At 40.5% G+C, this 25,064-nt stretch overlaps 1 protein-coding gene and 1 long non-coding RNA gene across 18 annotated transcripts in view; one reads left to right on the top strand and one right to left on the bottom strand.

Annotated features, from left to right (window-relative positions):
* Positions 1 to 37: 37 nt before the first annotated feature.
* On the top strand, positions 38 to 3,669 carry LOC122456884. The gene is made up of 2 exons (XR_006276042.1): positions 38 to 399; positions 2,508 to 3,669. It is a non-coding gene; the product is annotated as an uncharacterized LOC122456884 (long non-coding RNA).
* A 2,996-nt stretch (positions 3,670 to 6,665) lies between these two features.
* RALGPS1 (Ral GEF with PH domain and SH3 binding motif 1) overlaps positions 6,666 to 25,064 on the bottom strand; it is a 443,114-nt gene continuing 424,715 nt past the window's right edge. For 16 of the 17 annotated variants that reach the window (XM_043498706.1, XM_038375127.2, XM_038375136.2 and 13 more), the window contains 7 exons: positions 23,112 to 23,163; positions 20,130 to 20,210; positions 12,687 to 12,792; positions 10,911 to 11,003; positions 10,598 to 10,703; positions 8,559 to 8,650; positions 6,666 to 8,088 (listed from right to left, as the gene is read on the bottom strand). In XM_043498706.1, coding sequence (XP_043354641.1) covers positions 8,059 to 8,088; positions 8,559 to 8,650; positions 10,598 to 10,703; positions 10,911 to 11,003; positions 12,687 to 12,792; positions 20,130 to 20,210; positions 23,112 to 23,163 — 560 coding nt within the window. In that variant the 3' untranslated portion in view covers positions 6,666 to 8,058. The remainder of the gene's footprint in view (positions 8,089 to 8,558; positions 8,651 to 10,597; positions 10,704 to 10,910; positions 11,004 to 12,686; positions 12,793 to 20,129; positions 20,211 to 23,111; positions 23,164 to 25,064) is intronic. The other variant, XM_043498710.1, reaches the window with a different exon arrangement.

Raw genomic sequence — 25,064 nt, 5'->3', positions numbered from 1 at the left:
TTACTAAAGTTCTGGGGTGTTTTCTGCGTGCTTTTTCTTTTTTTTTTTTTTTTAATTGAAACACATGTAAAAATGTTAAATAAAGGGCTATGTCTTCATATAGGTTTGTTTTTTCAAGTGATTATTCCTTTACAAGCCTTTCACCTCTATTTGTTAAAAACTTTAACTAATTACTTTTATAAAATAACTGGCTGTGGTTCTAACCCTGAGGTAATACTCACTAGGGAGACAGTTGCTGGGGAGGCCAGATGCCTCCGACCTGTCCCGTGCCCGCAACCCAGAGGAGTTGCTGGACCTGCCCCACGTCAGCTACCCGGAGGAGTTGTTGGGGCTGCTTCTAACCACCTACCCCGAGGAACCCATGGTGCCGGACACCCTGAGGACACCACCGGGACCCAGGTACCTCGGTACCACCCGAGGGGGAGTTTGGAAATAGCCCGGGGGCAGCTGACCCTAGTCTGGCTGCAACACTGCCAGAGCCCATGTCAGTGTGTTGCGGCCAGGATCCCCACTGACACAGCAGCGGGTCTTCTGCCGCTGCGAGGGCCCCAGGCTGGGATGCAGTGGAGTGGGAGGGTCTGCGTCCCCCCCCGCCACCCAATTTATGGATGGCAGTCTCCCCCTCTCCCAGGTTCTTTGGGGCCTAGGCTTATTGCTCCTATTGTACTGCTACTGCTCGGCCCCTGCCTGAGGGCCTGAGCGCCTGACTCATTGTTGCCCTGCCTCGACCCAGGGCCTGGGCTCATTTTGCTTATTTCAGTTGCCGCAAGGGCCACCAAGAGAGACTCCCGTGGCAGAACTAATTCCCCATAAACATCAACAGTGTGTAGTGAGCCGGTGTGACTCCCCACTGTCCCGGAGAGGGATGAGCCCTGGCTAGTCTCTTTACAATAACATACCAAACTAGTCCTTTTAAAAATACCTCTCTTTACTCAACCTCATCAAAAATCTCTTTTCTTTAATAACTTGCCTCTCTTCTTTGAAACTAACTCTTTAAAAACAAAAATCTTTATTTTTCTTTAAGTTCTCTTTCTATTCTTTAATAACATACCAAACTAGGCCTTTAAAATAATCTCTCCTTACTAAACCTAACCAAACAACCTTTCTTTCCTTTTTTCCTGTACCAAAGCTTTCTTTTTTTAATCTTTAAGCTCTGACTCTATTCTTTCAACCTTTTTTTCATAAAAAACAACCAAATGCATCAAAGCACAAGCATGCAACATTTCCCCCATTCAAACATAAAAAAGAATCCAATTTTTTTTTCAAAATGGCCAACAGTGCCAAACCTCGACACCAACAGAAACGGGGAAGGTGGGTTGGAAATAGGAGGGTCAGTCCTAGGACCAATCCTGTTCAACTTATTCATAAATGATCTGAAGATAGGGGTAAACAATGAGGTGGTAAAGTTTGCAGACAATACTAAACTGCTCAAGATAGTTAAGACCAAAGCAGACTGTGAAGAACTTCAAAAAGATCTCACAAAATTAAGTGATTGGGCAACAAAATGGCCAATGAAATTTAATGTGGATAAATGTAAAGTAATGCACATTGGAAAAAAAAACCCAACTATTTGTACAATATGATGGGGGCTAATTTAGCTACAACTAATCAGGAGAAAGATCTTGGAGTCATCGTAGATAGTTCTCTGAAGATGTCCACGCAGTGTGCAGCGGCAGTCAAAAAAGCAAACGGGATGTTAGGAATCATTAAAAAAGGGATAGAGAATAAGATGGAGAATATCTTATTGTGCTTATATAAATCCATGGTATGCCCACATCTTGAATACAGCATATAGATGTGGTCGTCTCAACTCAAAAAAGATATACTGGCATTAGAAAAGGTTCAGAAAAGGGCAACTAAAATGATTAGAGGTTTGGAATGGGTCCCATATGAGGAGAGATTAAAGAGGCTAGGAGTTTTCAACTTCAAAAAGAGGAGACTAAGGGGGGATATGATAGAGGTATATAAAATTATGAGTGATGTGGAGAAAGTGAATAAGGAAAAGTTATTTACTTGTACCCATAATATAAGAACTAGGGGCCACCAAATGAAATTAATGGGTAGCAGGTTTAAAACAAATAAAAGGAAGTTCTTCTTCTCTCAGTGCACAGTCAACCTGTGGAACTCTTTGCCTGAGGAGGTTGTGAAGGCTAGGTCTATAACAGGGTTTAAAAGAGAACTGGATAAATTCATGGAGGTTAAGTCCATTAATGGCTATTAGCCAGGATGGGTAAGGAATGGTGTTCCTAGCCTCTGTTTGTCAGAGGGTGGAGATGGATGGCAGAAGAGAGATCACTAGATCATTACCTGTTAGATTCACTACCTCTGGGGTACCTGGCATTGGCCACTGTCGGTGGACAGGATACTGGGCTAGATGGACCTTTGGTATGAGCCAGTATGGCCATTTTTATGTTCTTATAAGCCCTAAATGGGGCGTGGAAACTGTCAAAAATATATGGTGATGAATACTATCAAGCTGTATACCACTGTTGTTTGTTGTTCCCTAGGTCATGCAAGACAGTATCAAAAGCCTTACTAAAGTCAAGATATACCACGTCTAACACTTTCCCCCCTATCCACAAGGCTTGCTACCCTGCCAAAGTCATGGACTTGTCTCTACTTCTGCGCACAGACAGATCTTAACAAGGGACTACAGAATTTTATCTGTTTATATAAAGCCCTGATTATAACCTCACATAGCCTGGAAGTTTGGAAGGATTTTCCTTGTTCTTTGCCTCACATTTTGATCCTTTCACATCTGCTTTATAAATGACTGTAGTTTATGCAACTATAAAGTGTAGCGTCCAGCTATGTTATTGTTCAATCACAAACAAAGCACAGTTTGATGTGCTTGACGTGAGAAATTCTAGTTCATTGTATACTTCAAATCTACTCTTGACAATACATGATATTGTTAACAATCTGACAGATTCACAAACAAATGCATTTGTTTGTTAAACAATTTTTTTACATTAAGGTATTTAATTAGTGAAACAATCATTATCAATGTAACAAGCTGAAATACGGCAACTTGATACAAGACTGAGGTAACAAAATACTTTGCCAAAAACCTAAAGACTCCCACACAAGGGTTAAAAGTTCAGTGGTTATTATGGGTGAGACAATTCACAAAAGTTATAGAAAGTCTGTACACAAATGGCATGCAGTGGGCTGCTGAAAAATACGGCCAAAAATAGTGCAACAGTGTTCACAAGAAACAAATATAGAAATTGGTTTACATTGTAATGCGACAAATGGATTGTATACTGAAAACTTCTGTTGATGCCTTAATTGAGTGCTAATGGGACAAACATGCATTTTGGCACTGAATTACTTTAAAATTACACACACTAATAAATTAATAATAAATATTGCCTGAAATATATCTTATATCTTCACAAGTCTGAAATTAGTCATCCTGAAAAATAGACTAAAAAGGCCTGTTTTTACAAAACAGCTGAAGTTTTACTGTCTGACTGATAACACTTACAAGGTTTATGATATCCTTTCATAGAGGTGATATTTTAATCAATGTCTATTATTTCAACAGGAGCTTTTAATTCACATTAAAGGTGCCAGATACTGAGTCCCCAAAAATTAGTAATTATTAGAATTCATACTGTTTTGTATTTAACATTAATAAATGTATTTAAAAATGGATTAAGCTAATACCATCCCTCTACTGTTCTATTATTCTCATTCATTTTATCCTCTCAAATGATACAAAGCAATACCACAATTATTGTGATATATTACAAGAATTTTAAGACATATTGCACAAGGCAAAACTACAAAATTGCCATGTTCAGCTCTGTTTTACGTAATACTATCTACTCTGCAACTGGTGATCAGCTCAAGCATTCATTTTACCAATTCTTTAAAAACTTTAAAAATGCAAATTACTCAAAGTCCCGAGTAGCATTGTTTGGAGGGTTTTGTTCTCTCCACAGACACACACAAATTCCATCCATGGCACTATGAGAGATGTCAGGATATCAGAGTCACTTTTGTGTGTGTTCTCTCATTCATGCCACAAATAGTTCAGAGCATATCCTGGTTTCACGTTTGAACTCCTATCTTTGTAGGGGTTTGCTATACAGATGAAGGGACCTGGAGATGTTTGGAACTTCTCTGCCATAGAATCAGATTAGTGGTGGAAGAAACCTTAGGAGGTCATAGTCCAACCCACTGCTCAAAGCAGGACCAAAATCAACTAAATCATCCCAGCCAGGGCTTTGTCAAGTTGGGCCTTAAAAACCTCTAAGAATGGAGATTCCACCATCACCCTAGGTAATCCATTTCAGTGCTTCACCACCCTCCTAGTGAAATAGTTTTCCCTAATATCCAACCTAGACCTCCCCCACCACAACTTGAGACCATTACTCCTTGTTTTGTCATCTGTCATTACTGAGAACAGCTTAGCTCCATCCTCTTTGGAACACCTCTTCAGGTAGTTGAAGGCTGCTTTCAAATCCCCCCTTCATGGCCAGCTTCTAAAGGGCTTTTCTTGAGAAAGATTGTTTTCTAAGGAGGAAAAAACTCTGTGCCCTGAATAGACTAACACCTAAAATGTTCCACAAGGATTTGAATTCTACAAGCCCTCAAGATCTAAACAGATTCCAGCTTTTGCCATTACTAGCCTATCAGTTAACTGTGAAAAGGAGTACTTGTGGCACCTTAGAGACTAACAAATTTATTAGAGCATAAGCTTTCGTGAGCTGTAGCTCACGAAAGCTTATACTCTAATAAATTTGTTAGTCTCTAAGGTGCCACAAGTACTCCTTTTCTTTTTGCGAATACAGACTAACACGGCTGCTACTCTGAAACCAGTTAACTGTGAGTGTCACTTCAAGGTGAAACTTTGTCCACAGTCTCAGCAGCCACAACATCCATTACTTAATTTGAATTACAAGCACGGTGGAAAAAAAGGAAATGAGAATTAGCTGTTTCTCCCCTCCCCCATTACATCTAAAAACAGCTTTAGAAATTTCCTTAGCCTCCTAATATGGATGTCAGGGTCAGTGACTGTTACAATTTTAAATTAATTTTATATTTAACAATGACCAAATTGTTCTCTTATTAATGGGGTAACTAAGCATTTGCAAAACGTTTTGCTGCAAGGATTTCAGTAGGATTTGTGGAACAGGATCTCTGTACAGGGGAATCACCCACTTCCCAATAGAGCAGAACAAGATAGATGTAGTTGTTATGGTTTCACCTGGACATGATTGGTGTATAAAAGCACTACATAAGTACGTTTCAGAGTTCTTGCAGAATCATTAAAATTAGCTGTGTTAAAAATTCTGCTCTGGCGAATGTGCATTTTAAACTTCGATGCTTGAGGCCACCTATACCTATACTGTCCTCATCCTCCTAAACACTCATTTGGTTGGCAATCTGGAAAATACAAGTACACTGTTAATTGTTGGCAATGCATTTATTAGTCCCTCCTCATTTTTTAAATTATGTCACAAGTCCCTTTATAAATCTTTTTCTGCCAATGGCTATGATGGCAAAATGCATACTTATTTAAGAGAACAGTTTGGTTTCTTGATCTATCACCTTCCAAATTTATTGTACCAGGTGGGCCACTTAACATTCTTACCAGTAGCCCTGGAAGCTCCAAAACCCTTTATGATTCATTAGGCAAAGTGGGAATTCAGGATGCTTGAATACATGTTATGTATGTCGAGGAAGTGTTGTCTTTAAATATAATTGAAAAAAGCAACAGCATTGTATGTGACATTACATTCTAGCTCTGGCTTAAACACAGAAATCCAAGGACATTTTAGATACAGGCAGCGATCCAGGGCTCCTGATTAACAGCAGCTCTATTTTATACAAATTCTGCATAAGGGGGTGGCAAATTAGATCTTCAGCCTTTCCTCTTAGCATTTGAGGATTTAGGTCAGACATATAACATTACAATAATGCCGTTTCAGATGGTTCAACCCTTTGGATGCTGCAATAGATTAGATATGCGTACAGACGCACACACTACACATACATGCACCTATGAATTCATTTGAATGGTAGTCCAGAGAATACCTGCATCCTCAGAAATAGTTTAAATGTATAACTCACCTCTCACCACAACCATCCATGCATTTCTCTGTCTAGGAGAATAATTCAGATGATTTCATTTTCAAATAGTTGGGCAACAGTGACATGCTGTTGACAGAATTTCACCAGCATCATCATCTTTAAAAATCCTCTGTGTCAGATCTAACTATTGAAAATTCCATTCTTGGACTTACAGATGCTGTTATCAGGTCACTACTACAACTAATTTTTGGCTTGGTAAAAAAGCAAAAAGATATTTTTTGGCCACTCCTCTATCCCACTGAAGATCTCTTGAACCATCAAAGAAGTCTGATGTCAAATCTGTGTGAATTCTGATACTTGCCCTGTCTCTCCCTACAGGAATCAGTAGGAACTATTTTTCTTGTCACATACCAAGTTTCATTCCCAGGATTGTGACACAGACAGTTAAAAAACATTTTTATAGTCAACCAAAAATTCAGCATTACAAATAAGGTATTTTTGTAAGATAAATTAAAAAAAATCTGCCATAATATCAAGATTATGTGAGATCAGCAGAACAGCCCAGTGACTGGGCACTTGTTTTGATGTAGGGCTCTGTTCATCCAAAATTATTTCTGGTCTTTCATGGTCTGCAAGCATGTGGTCGAATCACAGGACTCTCCCACCTAGCTCACCATTTTGCCCCATTCTTGGGGAGGTGCAGAGTGAGGGTTTTAGGGCCAATGGTCATGGCATTAGAAAGCCTAGCTGAAAGTGAGGTGGGAGCTTTATGCAATGATTCATCCTTGATGGATGAAGCCTGAATGCTGACCAGCAGAGGGATGTGATTAAAAGGTGAAGAATACTGAAATTAAGGTGAGAATAGCAGAAAGCTCCTACCAGCTGGAAATGCTAAGGCACACCTGGGAAAAGAGAACCAGGTGGTTTCTCCTGGCAGAGAAGGGTCTCTTACATGCCAATCAGTCCTGCCTAGATCTCACCTCCATCATGATTTCAGAGGATCAGAGGCCTTCATGACAGCAGTATTAGTGGCGTTATTCTGCCTACCAGGTGATGTGTGCGCACATGCAGGTGCTGAATGGGATTGGGTCACCCACATGAGAGTGGAACAGTGAGTGGAAAGTTCAGCCATTCTGAGGAGTCAGCACCAGGTGGGAAGATCCAAATACCTGCATCTATGGAGCTAGGGATTTTAGATGAATAGCACCCATAGTAAAGGGGAAAAAATAGGGCCAATTTATCCTTAGGAGTAAGAAAACCCAAGAAAAGCTGTAACACAAAGTGAATTTAAATAGCAATGGACCCATCACTCATCTGGGGGTCCCTTTAAATTATATTTAAAAGCAGCACATTCAAATGAAAGAAATACTAAATTAAACTATTTATCTTGTGCCAAAATACACATTTCCCAAATAGCTCAAATGTGAACTGCAGAATTGTCCAGAGATTTGATACAAAATCTGAGGCAACCACATTACCAAGCAACTCAGTGCACTTAGGTTAAAAAATGTTGTTCCACAATTTTCTATTCTAATTGACACTTTGCAGCAAGTTAACACTGTCAATCATTTTGTGCATTAGAAAGAATTGAAAACCCAACATGGGCTAAATGTTCTTCAGTCACATAAAGCAGCTTAACAATAAAAAGAACAGTTTAAAAAAGAATAGGCAGAAGATGTGATGCACAGTTTGTGGTCAAACATTAGTCCAGGCAGTTTGTGACCACAAAGTTAAAGTCAAGGTTTCCAGGATCCTGCATCAGTCAGGACTCATCTTCAGTCTCTCTAAATTGTCTACTTATGTTCAGTGCATGAGACTATATCTGGTCCTAAGGACAACATTCACTTTCTGCTTTTAAAAGCTGTGTCAAAATCACTTTCAAGTTACATAGAAAAGTGCTGAAGTAATCTTGTCTGGGGCAGCTGGCTCCCATTAGGGAGCTCCTTCTCCTCAGGGAAAGATATTCCCATCCTGCAGTTTGGCACTTGAAGTCACACCACATACTGATGCAAGTTATTCGAATGACATTAGGTTAGCAGGTACCTGGAAGAGAATGTAAATTAGTCAGCAATGTAAAGTTCCTGTGGCAATGGGAAACTGAAGTGTTAATCATTGTATTATTATTGCCATTTATTGTCAAGTGCCAACAATGCAATCAGTATCTTAAAAAGGCTCTGTGTGAGGCTGAGTCTGCAAGCTAGTAAAAGGACATTGTACCATAACTTGGGAGAGAAAAACATGACACAGTAAGGGACACTGAAACTTAGGGCTAGAGCTGCATAAATTCACCATTACCAGATTTTTGTGGGTATCCTAGAATTTGAAATCTTGCCTTTCATACCTGTTACAAAACTTTGGTCAATATGAAAAATGGGTTGTATAAATATATCCTGATGAGCTTGTCTGTGTATAATCGAGGTGCCCATAGAGGCTAGAAAGTGGCATCCTCTATGTAGGGGTTTCCTGGAATGTAAGGGAGAAACTGGTTGGAAAAGACATTTTCATGGCCTTACCTGAGGCCTGTTGCTTTTGCATGCATCATCCAAATGCTTGTGCCACAGTATTGCATGAAACCTTGACCCAGTCTGAAACTTGTAAATATTGCCTACAAAATTAAAAAAAATCAGGATCCCTGAGGTTTTGACAGACACTTGGCTTTGCTACATTATAATCTTTTAGTGTAGAAGCCAAGAGCATAAAGTAAATAGGAAAATTAATTTGGTCCTCAAATACCCAAACTCCTCCTACCACACACAGCAGGCTCTGGCAGGGAGGATAGGCTACAGGGAATATGTGCCCAACACCCCCCCAGGTAGGGGGTGGAAGATAGTATGTATATTCAGTAGACCTGAGGGTAGCACATGGGAGTAAAATTAAGCTGTCATAGAACCAAAGACAATAAGACCAATATGGGCATCCACTCCAACCTCCTTCGTTTTATACTTTGCTTCATTCCACTAGCATTTATATATCTCACCCCTGAATCGTTTTCATGGATACACTATTGTTTGCAAATTTAGCTTTTCCAGCATTCCCTTGTTGGTCTCTTTCATTCCTCAGGTCAGCATTCCCTTCCCTGAATTTTCTCTTGAAGTCAGACTTACATTTATTCATTGTATTCTACAGGAGAGAGATGCAGCATGTGCAGCTCATGTTCATCACTGCCTCTCATTGAAACAAAGAAAGACGTGAAATGCTAGGGGAACTTCAAGGTTTTCTGTAGAGACCCTCATAATGCACATCGATGCTAGGATTTTTTTGAACATTTGAAGTGTCTGATGAGTAATGATGGTTAAAAATCTAAGTAAATGGTTTTATAAATACTTTGATGTTTGGAGAAGCCTCATAAATCAGCACTTACAGTGAAGCTGACTATCTAGGGATTACAGGGATATTTAAAGGACATAGTGACCTTGAGAAAGCCATTTGGAAAAGAAAAACCAACCACCATAGGGTTCATCTACACTGGACTAAAAGCTATGCGGCACATCCCGGGCTGGCCCAGGTCAGTCTGGCTGCAGGGCTAAAACTTGCTGTGTAGATGTTCAGACTTGGGCTGGAACCTGGGCTCTGGGACCCTCGAAGCCTGAGCCCCAATGTCTACACTGCAATTCAACAGCCACATAGCCATGGGGGGCGGGTGGAGCCTCCCTTTGGGGAGGCTAGCCCCAGCCCTGCCTCTTCCCACCCCCATGGCCCCAAGACCACCCCCCTGCGGTGGAAGGAGCCCTAAGACACCCCCACCCAGAAGAGTCCCCAGACCTCCCCTCAGCTGGAGGAGCCCTGAGCCAGCCAAAGCCTGAGACCCTCCCCCACACTGGTGGCTGGAGCGCCGAGACCCTCCCTTGGCTGGAGGAGGGCCAAAGTGGGCCAAAGCCCCGAGCCCTCCCCCTGTTTGGAGGAGCCCCAGCCGGCTGAAGCCTCAAGCTCAGCTACAGCCATGCCGCAACTCCCTTTCCCAGACCCCTAGGCACCAGGAGAAAAGCATGTGTCTGTCTTCTCCGGAAGAAGCTTTTGCTATGCCCCATGCAGGTTCCTGGGTGGCTGAGGAGGCGGTAGCACATACTGCTTCCTCAGCTGCCCTGGAGCCTACAGGGGCAATAATAAATCAAAAACTTCTCCCCAAAACCCTGAAATTGGGGGTCTGGTGGCCACGGCAGCGCCAGGGAAGGTTGAGCCTCCCCTGGCCTATTATAACCCGCTGCCCATGTCCATAGCCTGAGCCCTGCAAGCCTTAATCAGCTGACATGGGCCAGCTGCAGGTGCTTAACTGCAGGGTAAACATATCTATAGAGAACAGGGAATGCAAGTGACCTCACACTAATCCCAAGAGTTCCTGGAAAACTCACTCCCCCAATCATTTGGCAAGTTGCACTTAGGCCTCTTGCAGGACCCCACAAACATGGGCTTTTTGCAGATGCATGCATCTCCCACTGTACCCTATTTTGAAAATTTGGTTCCTTAACTTTATGAGCACATGATATTGCAAATAATGTAAACTTAACACATTAAATGCTATTACCCCATTCCCCAGGTATAATGTAGCATCTACCTTTATCAGGGTTATTTAGCTGAAAAATATCAGGATGTTCAGGATCATCAGGCAGTGCCACCATCCATCCCACAACAGAGACTTTTTTACCAGCAGTAGATTTATACTAGAAGAGACAGACAGATCAGTTACAATTAGCAGTAGAATGATTATGCACTGGGTTGACTTCTAACCATGAAAACAGAGCAGACAAATGTGATAGCTAGGAGTGACCATATTCACTTTTCGAATGCACATTGCCAGTCCTGCTCATGAGGATGATACATCTAAAGAATGGTTTGTTTTCTAGAACAAATTAATATACTTTGCTTACATGTTTTCTTTCTGTGCCTCTTAATGATTTTGCTCCGAAGTAGAGAAGAGTTGACCCTGAAAGTGTAACCCAATATCTAGTCCATGAGGAGAGCTGAATAAGAAAAAAGAAAATAGGTAAAAATATCAGTGTATTAATTTCTGACACTCTGAAAACGAATTAACAACTAAGTATTAGAATTATCTGTTTAAAGTAAGGAAGCTAATAGGAGGAGGGAGCTGGGGCCAAATTCTCAGCTGGTGTAAATCAGTATAGCTCCCTAGGCTCTTGTTGCTGTCTCTGAGAATGCAAGATACAGCAAAGAAAATCCACATTATCCTAATGTCTCCCCTAGAAATCTCAGGACTGTTCATTTCAGTGCAGAGCATTGTACTGCCCTCTGCTGGACATATCTTATACCTGCCTCTGACGTTTGGTCAACATAATTGATTATAAGTAATTTTTCAGAATTTTTGGCTAATCAAAGTCAGAAAAAATTTGTTTCAGGTCAAAAGAAATGTTTTGGTTTGATTTTAGGGATTTGTATCTGTTTTTTAAGTAAAAACAAAGGAAATGAAGACCTAGATTCACAAGGAAACCTGGGCACCGTTCACAAAATCAAAGAGGAAGTTGTGGTCTTACTCATTCTCTCCTATTGAAACTCTTCCACTTTGTACAAATAATTAAAAATTAATTGGCGCAAGGACTAGAACCTGGGTAACACCTCCCATTCCCCGATGAGTGCACTAATCACTAGGCTATAGAGTCACTCTCACTCACTGTATTTATACAAAGTGGAACAGCTTCAGTAAAAGAGATTGATATCAGAGCCCACCCCAGAATAGTCAATAGGTTGGTCCTGCTCTGGAGCAGGGACTTGAACCCTGGTCTCCCATATCCAAGGTGAATTCCCTAATTACTGGGCAACTGGTATAAGGGATGCACCACCAACCCCTCCTCTTTCTTCTCCACCACCCTTTTATGAATCTAGCCAAAAAAATCAAAACATCTTGTTCTGGGAGTGTTGAAATAAATCATTTGGACATTTTCAATTTTTTTCTTCTATTCAAAAAATGTGCTGAAATTGATGCAAATTCACAAAATATTTTGGTTTATCTGAATCTACATTGTTGTTTAAATTAAGTTGCAGCCACATAATTTTGCACAGCTCTAATTACAAGGTTATTTCCACAGTTCTTCAAATCTCTTAAGACTAAACCATGAAGCTCCAAATAAAAAGTTGTAAGAGGATCAAAGGTAAACCATGGGATTTCCATTGCATCATTTTCTCCCATCCCAAAGAGGGCCTGAGACTGAGGCTGGGGGAATCCTGTGAATCTATGGCATAATGCTTGTGCAGAGAGCTGGTCCTCTGCAATACTACCTGTTCCTCCTGAAGAGCCATTCAGACTTTGTGTCCTGCTTGCAACAGGACACAAAGCCCTCCCACTGATGTGAGGGGGATCTGAATGTGAGGAGAGGGATCCCACAGAAATAGATGCTGACAGGCCTTTACAGAAGCTGATACTACATAGAGTTCCTCTTCTCATCCCACCTCTGTGGTGTCCCTTACAAATACACAGGGAAAGAACTGATGCAGAGCAGATGCTGGGAGAAAAGGAACCATTGTGCGTTTTATGTTTTAATAGAAAGTGATTTTAAAGCAAAACATTGTTTTGTTTCCTGGAACAGAATTAACTGTCCTGCCCTGTTCGGCATTGCACTTTAGTCTGAAGCTAACAATGTAAACAATAACAGCCATTATCAAATTAGGATCACAGTAAAGGTCCAACTTACTGTAGGCTTTCTGCCTTCCTTTAGTAATGTCTTCCTTCTTAAAGGCCCTTCCATGGTGATGACTCCTGTTGAACTCCCTAATGTGCAGTTGCAGGCCCCTGTTGGGCTGAAGTGACAAACACTGTCACATTTAGGGGAGCAGACAAACAGGAACAAATAATGCTCTTAATAAAATGTATTTTTATAGAGGTTTTCCATGCAGTGGTTGCTATTGCATATATATAGAATGATCGAAACTTGGTTCTGTAGCATGTATGTTTCAGATACCTAAACAAAATAACCAGGTTATCTGAAAAATTCTAGTAGATTTCAGGAAACTGGAGAAATGTAGCACTACATGTTATACTGAGTTATGTTTGATTTACATAGTGGTGAGCCTAAAAATAATTACCTTTATTCCAGAAAACCAGGACCCATGGTAGTTCTCTTACTGTGCATAGTTTCTAATTACACACATATGCAACCTATATATTTTTATATGACAGAAAGTGAAGAATATTATCCAATTGAAACTACAGGAGGAATATCTGATGGAAATAATGTATTTTCATAAATCAGAATTAAATCTGGCCACCAGGACTTGCCTTCACTTTTGCAGAATGTACCAGGGCATCTTTAAGAACCCAAATAGCTAGTGCCTCTGTTTTAAGAAAAAATATATTTTACCATAGGTGTAAAGCAGCAATGGTATCTGTGAACATTCAAAATAGATTAGTGACATGTTTGAAACTGTTTGTATTAAAAAAGCCAAACTATAGGATTAAGCATGTTAAAAATCTTTCTGCAGATGATCTGTTACTGGAAAATTTGACCACACTACATGTACAGTTCTACTCTGCGTAACTATTAAGCAAACTGAAAAAGCAGTGACACTAAGATACCCACAGCTGCCTTCTCCACATTACAATCAATTTACATTTATAATTGTTTGAATATGCTTATCACTTATTATGTAATGTGTTGACAGAGTTCTTGGTGCTTCAAAAAATAGTGAAAGACACTGTTCTCCCAAAGCTTACAGTCTATGATGGATTTGTATGTAGATTACACACAATTTACATATCTGCAGTCCATACCCAGATTTGCCAGTAACAACTACAAGATGATTTTTAACCAGAGACAGAAGATTTTGCTTTGTGATACCCCCATAACAGGCAAATCACATGAATTTTCTCATCTATTTAAAAAAAGTTTTATTTTGTCATTATTAACATAAATAAACTTTCCATACAAGTATTAACAACTCCTAATCATTACCTGTATTTGCTACATTTAAAAGTCCTAGCTGTGTTTAGTAAACTTCTTATTATCGATGTATTTATTTTGTTCAGATTCCAAAAATCGTAACCATACATAATATAAAATTTACTTGAGCCTGACATAAGGCTGTCCATCATTTTTTTCATTGAAAGGATTTCCCATAATTTATTTCTCTTTGCCTCTAATGATGGGGTATCTATCTTTCCAAAAATGAGCTATCACACAGCTGGCTGCTAGCAGTATTTGTGTTATTAACGAGCCCTACACCAAGTTAGCAACCTCTTTTAAAATGTAACCTAATAGACTCACTATGGGTTTTGTGGCTGGCCTCACTTCAGTTACCTTGAAAATTCTTTTTGTTATTTTGTCCAAAAATACTATTGTCTTAGGGCATTCACAGCATATATCCAGAAAGGTCCTTATTTCTCTCCATCCTTTATATATATTATACTTCACTTAAATGGTATGAGGTACAACGAATAACATATTTTGAAGTAATCTTCCTTAATGGCTACGCAAATAAATGAGATTTTGGCCTTCCTCCATATATTTTCCCATTGCCCCAAAGGGACATCTGTTTTTAGATTATTTTCCTATTTTCCCATAAAGGTTATCTTATCTTTTAGATCCATCAGTAAATTGTTATATCATGAAAAAAAAGATCAGGCCCTTTGAGGTGGCCTTTACCATAATTAATATTTCTAGCCTCATTAATGGTCACCTGCAACTTGGGCTTCCTACATGGGATTTGATATGCTTTACTAGCAAATAAACCAGCATGGGTATGTTAATAATCCCCATTAGTTCTTTGATGGTATTAATTTCCATAATTTTATCATTACAGAATAACTGGCTGTTACTTGTGTATCCTTTTTCCTTCCATACATTATATGTGTTGGATTAGATAACCTTAGCTGAAATTCTGGATCATTTTTCATGTGCTTAACTTTGTGACCATAATGATGTTCTTTTAACATAGGGTTTGTTTGTGTGTGTGTGTGTGTGTGTGTATAATTTCCTAGGTTTTTAAAAAAGCAAATGGGAAAAAACAGAAATTCCATCATATCGACACCACATTGTTTATCAGTGTAGTTGGAACATTTAGATCCACAACACAGACCTGTGCTGCTTGATCTTAGTGAGTAACTGATAGCAATAATAGATCCTCCTCCTCCTCTGTGTGAGCCAGAGGGGCATGGGACGCTTTCCCAGTGCGTTTCATAGATATCTGCTGACAGAAGAATGGTGAGACTCAGGAATCTTGGGTTCCAGTTCAGGTTCTGGAAAGGAGTGCATTCTAGTGGCCACAGACTCTTCGGCCTGTTCCTCCCAAACTTGACCCCCTTCTGCCTCATCCCCTCCAACCTGTCCCTGCCCTTATCCTGTTTCTTACCCACCCATGTCTCTTTGTTCTGGTTCCAGTCCCAGTCTCCACTCTTCAGGCTTCTCATCCCAGTCCCTTTGCCCAGCCAGTCCTCTAGGCTCACTGTCCAAGTCCCCGTCACTTCTGTTGCCTCCACAGAACCAGTCCTAGTTCTCCACTCCTGGCTCCTCATCCAGTTTTCCCCCTGCCTCACTGATTCCCAGTCCTATCCTCTTTGTCCAATCTCAGTATCCTTCAAGCTCCCTGACCCAGCTCCCCTCCCTGGCTCCAGGTCCCAGTCTCTTTGCCTAACCAGTCCCTGTTCTTCCCCTGCATCTGAGCCCTGGTCAGAGCTATCCCCTGGTCTCGTTCTTCCTCACACTATCTCCTAGTCTCAGTCTCTTTGTTCATCCAGTCCCAATCTCCCACATTCCCCCAACTTCTCCTCCAATCTCAGCATTTCCCCCCATCCAGCCAACTGACTCCCCGGTCCCCCTCCTCCCAGTTTTCCTCACCAGATACAAATCTCCTTTCCTGGCTCCCAGCCTCAGTCTCCTTGCCAGCTGGTCCCGGTTTCTTTCTCCCGCACTCCAGTCCCAGTCTCACCAGATTCCTTGTCCCAACCTACTCCTTTCCATCCCCCCGGTCTGGCTTTTGTCCCCTCTGCATTCAAAGCACTACTCAATGGACCATATCCACTGTCTTGCAAAGTAGTTTTAAGACAGGATTTGATACCAATGTATACCCACTTTGCACAGGTGCAACTAGGAACACAAGGTGGCAAGCAGTGAAGAATTAAGCCTGCTGCATCCAAAAGTGACTCCTAAATGTTGTGGATTGCTCCTAGAAGTTAGGCAATAGTACTGACTATTGGAAACATGTTTGATGCTGGGGAAGAGGTCAGTGGATGAACAGAATGCTTTGCTCCCACAGCTTAAAAATCAGAATAAATATTGAGGACAAAACATTGCAGAAGTTCGAGGGAAAACACATAATTTGGAGTTTCATCCTAGTGCAATGCAGAAATAATTCAGGAGTCTGGAAAAATACCAAGTATGGAATTGTGGCAACATAAAAGCCCCACAATAGCTCATGACAATGACTTCAGAAATCAAAAGGCATTAATGAAAGCATATTGACTAATGGCATGAGAGAAGAGAAACTAAGTAATAGTGCAAAATTACTTAAAGCATAATGTTGAAAATATTGAGTTCCTTTCATCACACAATAAGATGATGGAATTCCTGGAATTCCATGGCTAGATAAGAAACTCAGATATTCAGTAGGGACATTCTTTTTACAGAAGGATGGGTAGGAGATGATCTGTTTGGAACTTTCTGCCTCTAGTATCTATCTAGTATTTTGTGATCATAACACTGAAATTTCAATACCCAAAAATATACCCAGGCCAATGTTGTTGACCAGAAGTATATCAATCATATACTGATTAATGCACACAAGTAAAACGTTATCTATGTGATATGGCATTTATTGCACAATCTCATTCATTTATGAACAAGCACCCTTTTGTCTATAATCAATAATACGATTATGAATATAAATACATGTTGATGAAAACAATACATCTATAAGTAGCACCTACACAGGACTCTGGCCTTGGTCCAAGGGTTACACAGAGTCATGCTGATTTTGCGGATGCAAGCCAGAGATCAGCTGCTGTTTTGCCTTTTTTTTTTTTTAAATATTCTGGATTGTGTTCTTAATAATTTTTCAGGGTGCCTATGGGATAGGTGGTTTTCTGTTCTATGTTTAATTTAAATATATCAAATACATTTACATAGAAAGAAATCTAAAGTACATGGAAACTTTCTGCTGGATATTTACAGATATTTCTCTGGTGTTGCAGGTAAAGTAATTGATTTCTTTGTGTTGCTTTGTTAAAATTTGTATTCAAAACAGGGAAATGCAAAATTGATCATTTCTGCACAGACTTCCTTTTTTAGCAGCCTGCTATTTCCTCTCAGTGGGGTGATATAATGGTTGCAGGAACTGGAGCGACGAGGTTAGAGCAGGGGCGGGCAAACTTTTTGGCCCGAGGGCCACATCTGGGTATGGAAATTGTATGGAGGGCCATGAATGCTCACAAAATTGGGGGTTGGGGTGTGGAAGGGGGTGAGGGCTCTGGGGTGGAGCCAGAAATGAGGAATTCAGGGTGTGGGTCCAGGCTGGGGGTTGAGGTGTGGGTTGCGGGTGAGGGCTCCAGCTGGCAGTGCGGGCTCTGGGGTGCAGGAGGGTGGGACCCAGGGGTTTGGAGGGTGGGATGGGGATAAGGCCTGGGACTGGGGTTGGGGCACTGGAGGGGGATCAGGGTGCAGGCTCCAGGCGGTGCTTACCTGAAGCAGCTCCCGGAAGCAACGGCATGTCCCCACTCCAGCTCCTATGCGGAGGCACAGCCAGGCGGCTCTGCGAGCTGCCCTGTCCACAGGTGCTGCCCCTGCAGCTCCCATCGGCTGTGGTTCTTGGCCGATGGGAGCTGCGGGAGCGGCGCTTGGGGCAGAGGCAGCGTGCAGAGCCCCCTGGCTTCCCCTACGTGTAAGAGCCAGCGGGGGGATATGTTGCTGCTTCCAGGAGTCATGCGAGCCACAGCATATGCGGAGCGGGGCAAGCCCTGGACCACGCTCCTCAGCAGGAGCTCGAGGGCCAGATTAAAATGTCTGAAGGGCCGGATGCAGCCCCAGGGCCTTAGTTTGCACACCCCTGGGGGAGAGTCTAGTTGCTGTTCTCATTTAACATCCTTTCCTCCTCTGTGACTGGGGCCCTATCCTCATCAAGGGCTATCTTTAATTTCTATTATAAAGCTTCTAAGAATGTTTCACCAACTGAATGATCTGAGTGGCTCAATGCTTATTTGGAAAAATTAAGCTGTCTTCTGTGGGACAAATAAACAAGTGTTCCAAGAAACACACATACATTAAGTGTATTTTCACAAAGAAATAAAATATACCTGATAATGCTTCATAAAGTCAACTGAACAACGTGCATTACAGCATCAAAGAATCCAAGAAATCAGAAGTGAAAACCCCCCAGCAGGCAATCTAGTTCAGACCCTGGCCAATGCAGGGAATGTATTTTCAAAAGCAGGAATTATTTAGGAGATATAAGTGGGTATAACTAGAAGTAATGGAATAAAAGAAAGAAAAGGAAAATTTAGAATGCAAAGTCTTCTTGGCAAGGGGACTGGCTTGACACCAGAACTCTCTCTTGTTTAGGTACAAAAAAACCTGTCCCCCATCACTGTAGTATCTGAGAGCCTCTGAAAAGAAGTGGGGGAAGCCCCCAATAAAGCAAGACTGGCCAAAGCACTCATATACCATTGTAATGGAATGATAGAAAGAAATTATGAGAAGATGTACTGTAGTGAACAGTCCTTCCCTATTCCTTGGGGGATGAACTAGAAGTGATTTATTAGTTCTTTTATACCTTTGACTTCTATGAATCTTTGAATTAATCTGTGGTTTTCAGAAGCAGATACCTCAAACATACATGTACAAGCCCCAACATATTTTCCAAAAGCAGCTATATTAATAGTTGTCTTCAGTGGTCCCTGTAATGGCAATCAGAGATCATTTCTGCCTGTATTTAAGCATTAAAACACTGTATGCCATTGGTTATGCCATGGGCAGTTAAGAGATGGTGATCCTGAGATCACTTGGGGCATTTCTAAAACTGGTCATCATCACTTTCCTCATTTTGTATTTTAATCTTGAGCCATAGGATCAACACAATCCCCTCTGCTACCTTCCTGCAGTTTCAGAGGGTTGTCAAGATTTTACTAGCCCAGCTCAGGTGGCTGTAGTCAGATTTACATATTATATCAATATTTCCATTTCCTGATATCAGGGAACTTTTCAGCAAAACTTATAGAGTTTCATGTTAAAACTTTGAGTACAGGTGAGGTTCACATGTAATGGATGATTCTCATGGCTACAACTTTGAGCAAATCTGTATTTTGTCTCTCCTTCGCCTATAAGCAGAGCATTTGGCTTCCTGAAAAGTCTAGGGCTTGATCCTACTTCCACTGAAGTAATACATTTAATCTTTTTGTTATTTCTATTATTTTACCTGTTTCTTCTTCAAGTAGATGCAGCTGTGTATTCCACTTAGGTTTGTGCACCCCCAGTGCACTGGAACTGGAGAAAGTTGCTTAGCAGTTACATAGAGGGGACAGGAATCCAGTCTTACCTACCACATTGTATGATGATTGTGAAGTATACTGGTGAATAAGATTTGTGGGAGAGTATGTTGATGCTGCTTTGCAGATGTTCCATATAGTTTACTGAAGGCCTAAGCTAACACGTCTTTGTTGTACAAAAATCGCTACAATGAAGTATATTCTATCTGACTTAGACAATATGAGAAGAATATTTCTAGTTTAATTCAGGAAATAAATTATACAGAAGGACCAAGAAGCCATCCTTTTAACTTTCTTTGCATAGTTAATATATTTAAACCCCCAAATTAAGCAAGAAAACATCCAGCTTTCATGACAAACATGCTTATGCAATGTCATAGAAGCCAACACCAATCAGCTTCTGAAGCTTGGAAGCCAGATGTATTTATTGGTTGAATCTCTATCGAAATATTCTTCTCTCCTCTGGCTAAGCACATACAGCTTATATTAGCTCAATGGGAGTTTTGTGCAGAAATGGAAGGGAAAAAGAATCCCAATGAGTTAGTTTGTTCACCCAGTGATACTTTTGGAGACAAGATGCATTTGGTTTACTTAAGGAAAATAGAGAGTCTCAAATGAGAATTCATCACTGCATGTGGAGAGAAACAGACCCACCACCTAATTGTACCTGTAGACACAGCTTCGACTTCTGGGAGAATTCCGAATTGGTACTCGCCAGTTAGGCCCCAGCGTGGCATACAGCCGACCCCTGTTTGTAAATTTAAACATGAGTTCTTTTCTAGTACCATAAATGCTGTGGTGAACGTCCATTCAAAACACATAAGGAATAAAATGAGCGAGACATATGATACTAATCTCTAAATCAGACTACAAGGCATCTGTATTTACTTAGAAATGGAAAAGATTTAATTTTCACGTTTGTAATAAAAACAAGTATTTTCAACATCTGTAAGAAATGCAACATGTTTTTATGGAATACGAATCTTTGTGAATGAACAAACATAGGGAAAGATCCAGGTTGAGGCTGAACACTGCACAGACAGCTTGCATTTGCTGGTAAAGAATAATTCACAATCTATGGGTTTGTGAATCTGTTTTCCACAGCTCAGAATGTGATATTTCCTTTTACTTGGACTTACTCTTCATTTTATCTCTAACAAGGAAGGATTATTCTGAGTGTTCATTTTGGGAATAGATTATTTAGGAATTTGGCTTTTGGATTCATATTCTTGTCATAATACAAAAACTGACATGAGGAATTCAGGAAACAAACAAAATAAACAAAACAGTTATAAAGATATTGCAAAAAGAGTAACAAATTAGGGTTTTTTGAAATGCCATTTTCTCCCCATTGAGCACTGAATTTAGGATTTGCCCATAAATGCTATATAAATGGGTTTCATTATTTCAATGATATACATATGATATGCTGATAACAGGCACAATACCAAAGCAGTTCCTATCACAGGACATTTTCCTAAGTGACTTCCATAGCTCTACTAATTCTTCCCAGAGCAGGGTTGCCTTCTTACAGGATTTTTATTCCCTGCATGCCTTTCTGGAACTGACCCTTTAAGTATGGCACAACCAAGTAGCTGTAACCCTGAAGGGGCCATTTGGCAAGGGAAGTGGTTTCCCTATCTTCTGTTAACTATCTGATGTGTTTTCCCCAGATTTTTGTTTCTTTTTGAGATAGAGATAGCACATCCTTAAGTCTAGTATAAAGGAAAGGAATTAAATGTATGCTCTATTTTTAATGTGTATTTAGGAAGCTTTAGTCCTATAAGGACTGATGTGATAAAGTATAGCAGTTCTAAACTTAGTCAGTGGGTGTTTGTGGCTATAATAAATGTTCTTTAATAGATCATGCACTGTATTCTATGTATATAGCTAATGTATGCCCTGGAAAAAAAAAAAGCTACTGTGTCTGCCCTGACCCCACTGTTTAATCTATGTTTGTACCAATACAAGTTAAAAAGGGATATCCTTGTGTGAGATGCCTAATAATTAGGGTCTAGAGTATCAAGCTGATGATTCAACATGTTTAAGATTCAAAATAAACCAATGTTTGGATTGTAAAGCAGGTTTTCTCAGACATATGGATATACCTTAGATTTATTTCCTCACAGAAGGGAGTCATGCTGTAAATAGAAGCACATGTAACTCTACAGAAAATAATTCCCTCTGTCGGCAAATAAGAGTTAATGTCCCTTTTCAATATAAAAATATACAAGTACAGATTTCATCAGTAGTTTATGGAAGAGTTCACATACTAAGGTCCACATTCCTCAGCATCTGCCTGCCATCCAGAGTCACAAAAACAGTCTGATATGGGAATCTAAGTGGGTGCCTTAAACACAGCTTTTTATATTTCTGAAAACGGATGTGGTCTTAATATTATACATATTTAGTTGCATTGGATTTATTGGAGCATTGTTTAGACATGGGGATTCAGGAAACTGTACACACTCTGGTATTATTTGGCCTGGCACATAAACAAATAGAATTTGGCACTAGTCTCTTTTTATTTATGGTAAAGTTTATTGATAATACTATTTTTAAAGCTTTTAATCCAGCAAGTCCTGCAAACTATAAGGCAATCTCTCCATTGACAACCAAAGATATGAGGACAAAGCAGATGCTCTGCTGCCCCTTCCTGAAACACTGTTTTATTCAGATAGTTCACATGAAGTGGAGTGGGAGGGTAGAAGAGGAAAAGAATAAAGTGCTTGCTGAAGGCAGAGTTTCTGATTAATCAGTTTACACATTAGTAACACATACAGTCAGCATTACCTCCATTTGTAACATTTCCCATCCTCATTACGATCATAAGGAATCATAAGAATGAGACCTCAGAATTGGAATGTGTGATGAGGCTTGTGAAAAGCCTTTTTATGGATTTACAATATTCAGATAATTCAATGTACTGTATTTTGGTCAGTTGACCAGTTTGCCTAAAGCTATAGATTTCACAGATTTCAAAGTTAGAAGAGACCACTGTGACCATCTAGTTTTACTTTCCATATCACACAGACTAGAGAATTTCACCAAATGGTTCCTGCAACAAGCCCAATAATATTGCCTTGTGTTAGAACATAGTGTTTTAAAAAGATATTCAAACCTGATTTAAAGACTCCAGGTAATGGAGAAGCCCCCATATGCATCAACTAAGTTGTTCCAATGGTTAATTGCACTCACAGTGTCAAAAATTTGCACTTTTTCCAGTTTGAATTTGCCTAGTTTCACCTTCCAGCCATTGGATCTCCTTCTGCTTTTCTCTGCTAAATTAAAGACCCTTCAACCGCATGGTCCACACAAACCTAAGTTTGATAACAACATAGTAATCAAATTACAATTATAGGTTCAGATTCTGCCACTGATGTTGAGTAGCAGTTTTATAATTTTGAATAGTCTAAATCCAAAATACATATTTTTATGATGCATTTCTTCAAAATGTTTGTCATTTCTCTTCCTAAGAATTAGTTATCAATGATTTCAGAAGGATCTCCTGATTCAGATTTTTTTCTGTTACTGGAATATCCCTATTTTGGCAATTGTAACAGTTTCTTAGCCCCTAAAAACAATTAGCCCCTTAGTGATTTTATGTGGTATTGAGTGAGGAAAATGAAGACACTGGGTTATAACTCACCTTTCAAGCCCTGAAGACAGCTCCTCACTAAATTCTGAACTTTCACTACTTCCTAGAAAAGAAAGAATATATATAAGTGAAAAGCTCAAGGAAAATTAAAATTGCAAGAACCTGGAATCACTAGGAGAATTTGGACACAGTACTATGGAAACAGATCACTGAAGCTAGGTCTGAAAATTCCAATCTTTAGAGATCAGGATAAAATCTGACTTCAGAAATAGATTGCATGATCCTTCCTGTCACTATGTAGTTCTGATGAATGGGTGGTTGCTGCTGCTGTAATTTTAAATATACATCGTTTAAATATGTCCTTTTGTTTTAATTTTCATGCTGCTGCTATTCCTACAGAACTTCAATACCGCAGGAAGACAGAATAAAGTCAGGTCTGTAGAGTGACCTTGAATTATTTCTACCCCAACATTTTAAAATTAAAATAAAGCTATTAGAGATGACACTCACTGTCTTTTTATCAAGCAACAGAATTTGTAACATGGAGAACATATTAGTTCTGTGTCACTGTTTGGAGCCATGTGATATTAGCTTGATGCCATTTACATCAATGGTCCCTGTCCACTTCATGTCACTCATACCTTATCATTGACCCTGGCATAGCCATCTGAGTGAAATGCAGCCTCAGCTGTGCAGAAACAGATTTTGCCGTAATATGTCAATGAATGATCTGCTAATGCTGAGTATAAAGCAGAGTGGGCTCTCTCTCAGTCCTGCATTTACCTCTTGGTTAAGGAGAATTCAGAAGTTTAGTGAAAATCCCATGTTCTTCTTGGTCAAAAGTACTTCTAGCCTGTCCATCTCCTTTCTACTTTGGGGATAGGCTAAATAACATAAGGAAGTGCCTGTGGGATCCACAGGTCTTAAACCTGGATCTGCACTTCCCCAGGCAGCCTTTGCATTCTGGCTGCCACCTGGTACCCTGCTAGTAGCTAGGGGCTGAGAGACTAATGGAACCCTGGTCCCATCAGATGTACCACCCACGGGTGTCCTTACTGGCAGGCTCATGCTCACCGATTGATTCAGCTGCACTATTTAAACCAGAAGGAGGCCCAAGAAGTGGTCTCTGCAACAGGGTGAATTCCTGGTTGGCTGCTACATCAGACTCTGCCTTCTCACCTGACTACTAAGTCCTGCTTTTCTGACTTGTCCCTGGATCCTGCTTCATTGTTCTGTTCCTGGTTCCTGATCCCTGCCCCTAGCATCTGACTCCAGCCCTGGCTCTGACCCCTGGCTCAAGACTCCTGATTCCGGCTCTGACCCCTGGCTTGATTTGCGACTCTGACTCAGATTTCTGGTCCAACCTCTGATTCCGGCTCTGACCCTTGGCTTGATTTGCGACTCTGACTCAGATTCCTGGTCCAACCTCTGATTCTGGCTCCAACCCCTAGCTTGACTCCTGATTCCTGATTACGGTTCCAGCTCTTGGCTTGACTCCGGCTATGACCACTAGGTCTGACTACTGAAGCCTGGTTGTGATACTGACTTTCTGTTGACTACCATGCAGATTCTTAGTACTGTTTGAAACATGACTACATTAACATGCACTAGAGAACTTTTACTGCATGTCAGCAAGGGCCTCATGGGCCAGTTAGTTTGTGACACACTAGTGCGCAGTAGAATTTACACCCTTCTGGTGTGGACTAATGCAGTGTAGATAAGCCCACAGTCATGCCTTTATGACCATAACAACCTGCTGCCACCAGCATCCTTCTTCTGTAGAACCCTAATGAAGTAGTTGATATCTCACACAGGCCAGAGTTACTTGCCCTACGTTACTCCTGGGGGAATTCTGCACTACTGTGCGTGTGCAGAACTCATGTCCACCGCAGATTTCTTTGCTTCCCCGCAGAAAAATGATTTTCTGACAGGGAAGCAAAGGAAGCTGCAAGAGTAGTCACGCACCACTCCAAGCAGCACAGGTACAATGTTTCAGGCACCCAG

Source organism: Dermochelys coriacea, chromosome 16, assembly GCF_009764565.3.
Source record: "Dermochelys coriacea isolate rDerCor1 chromosome 16, rDerCor1.pri.v4, whole genome shotgun sequence".
Lineage (NCBI taxonomy): Eukaryota > Metazoa > Chordata > Testudines > Dermochelyidae > Dermochelys > Dermochelys coriacea.
Note: the sequence above shows the minus strand (reverse complement) of the source record. Positions and strands in the feature narration are given on the sequence as shown.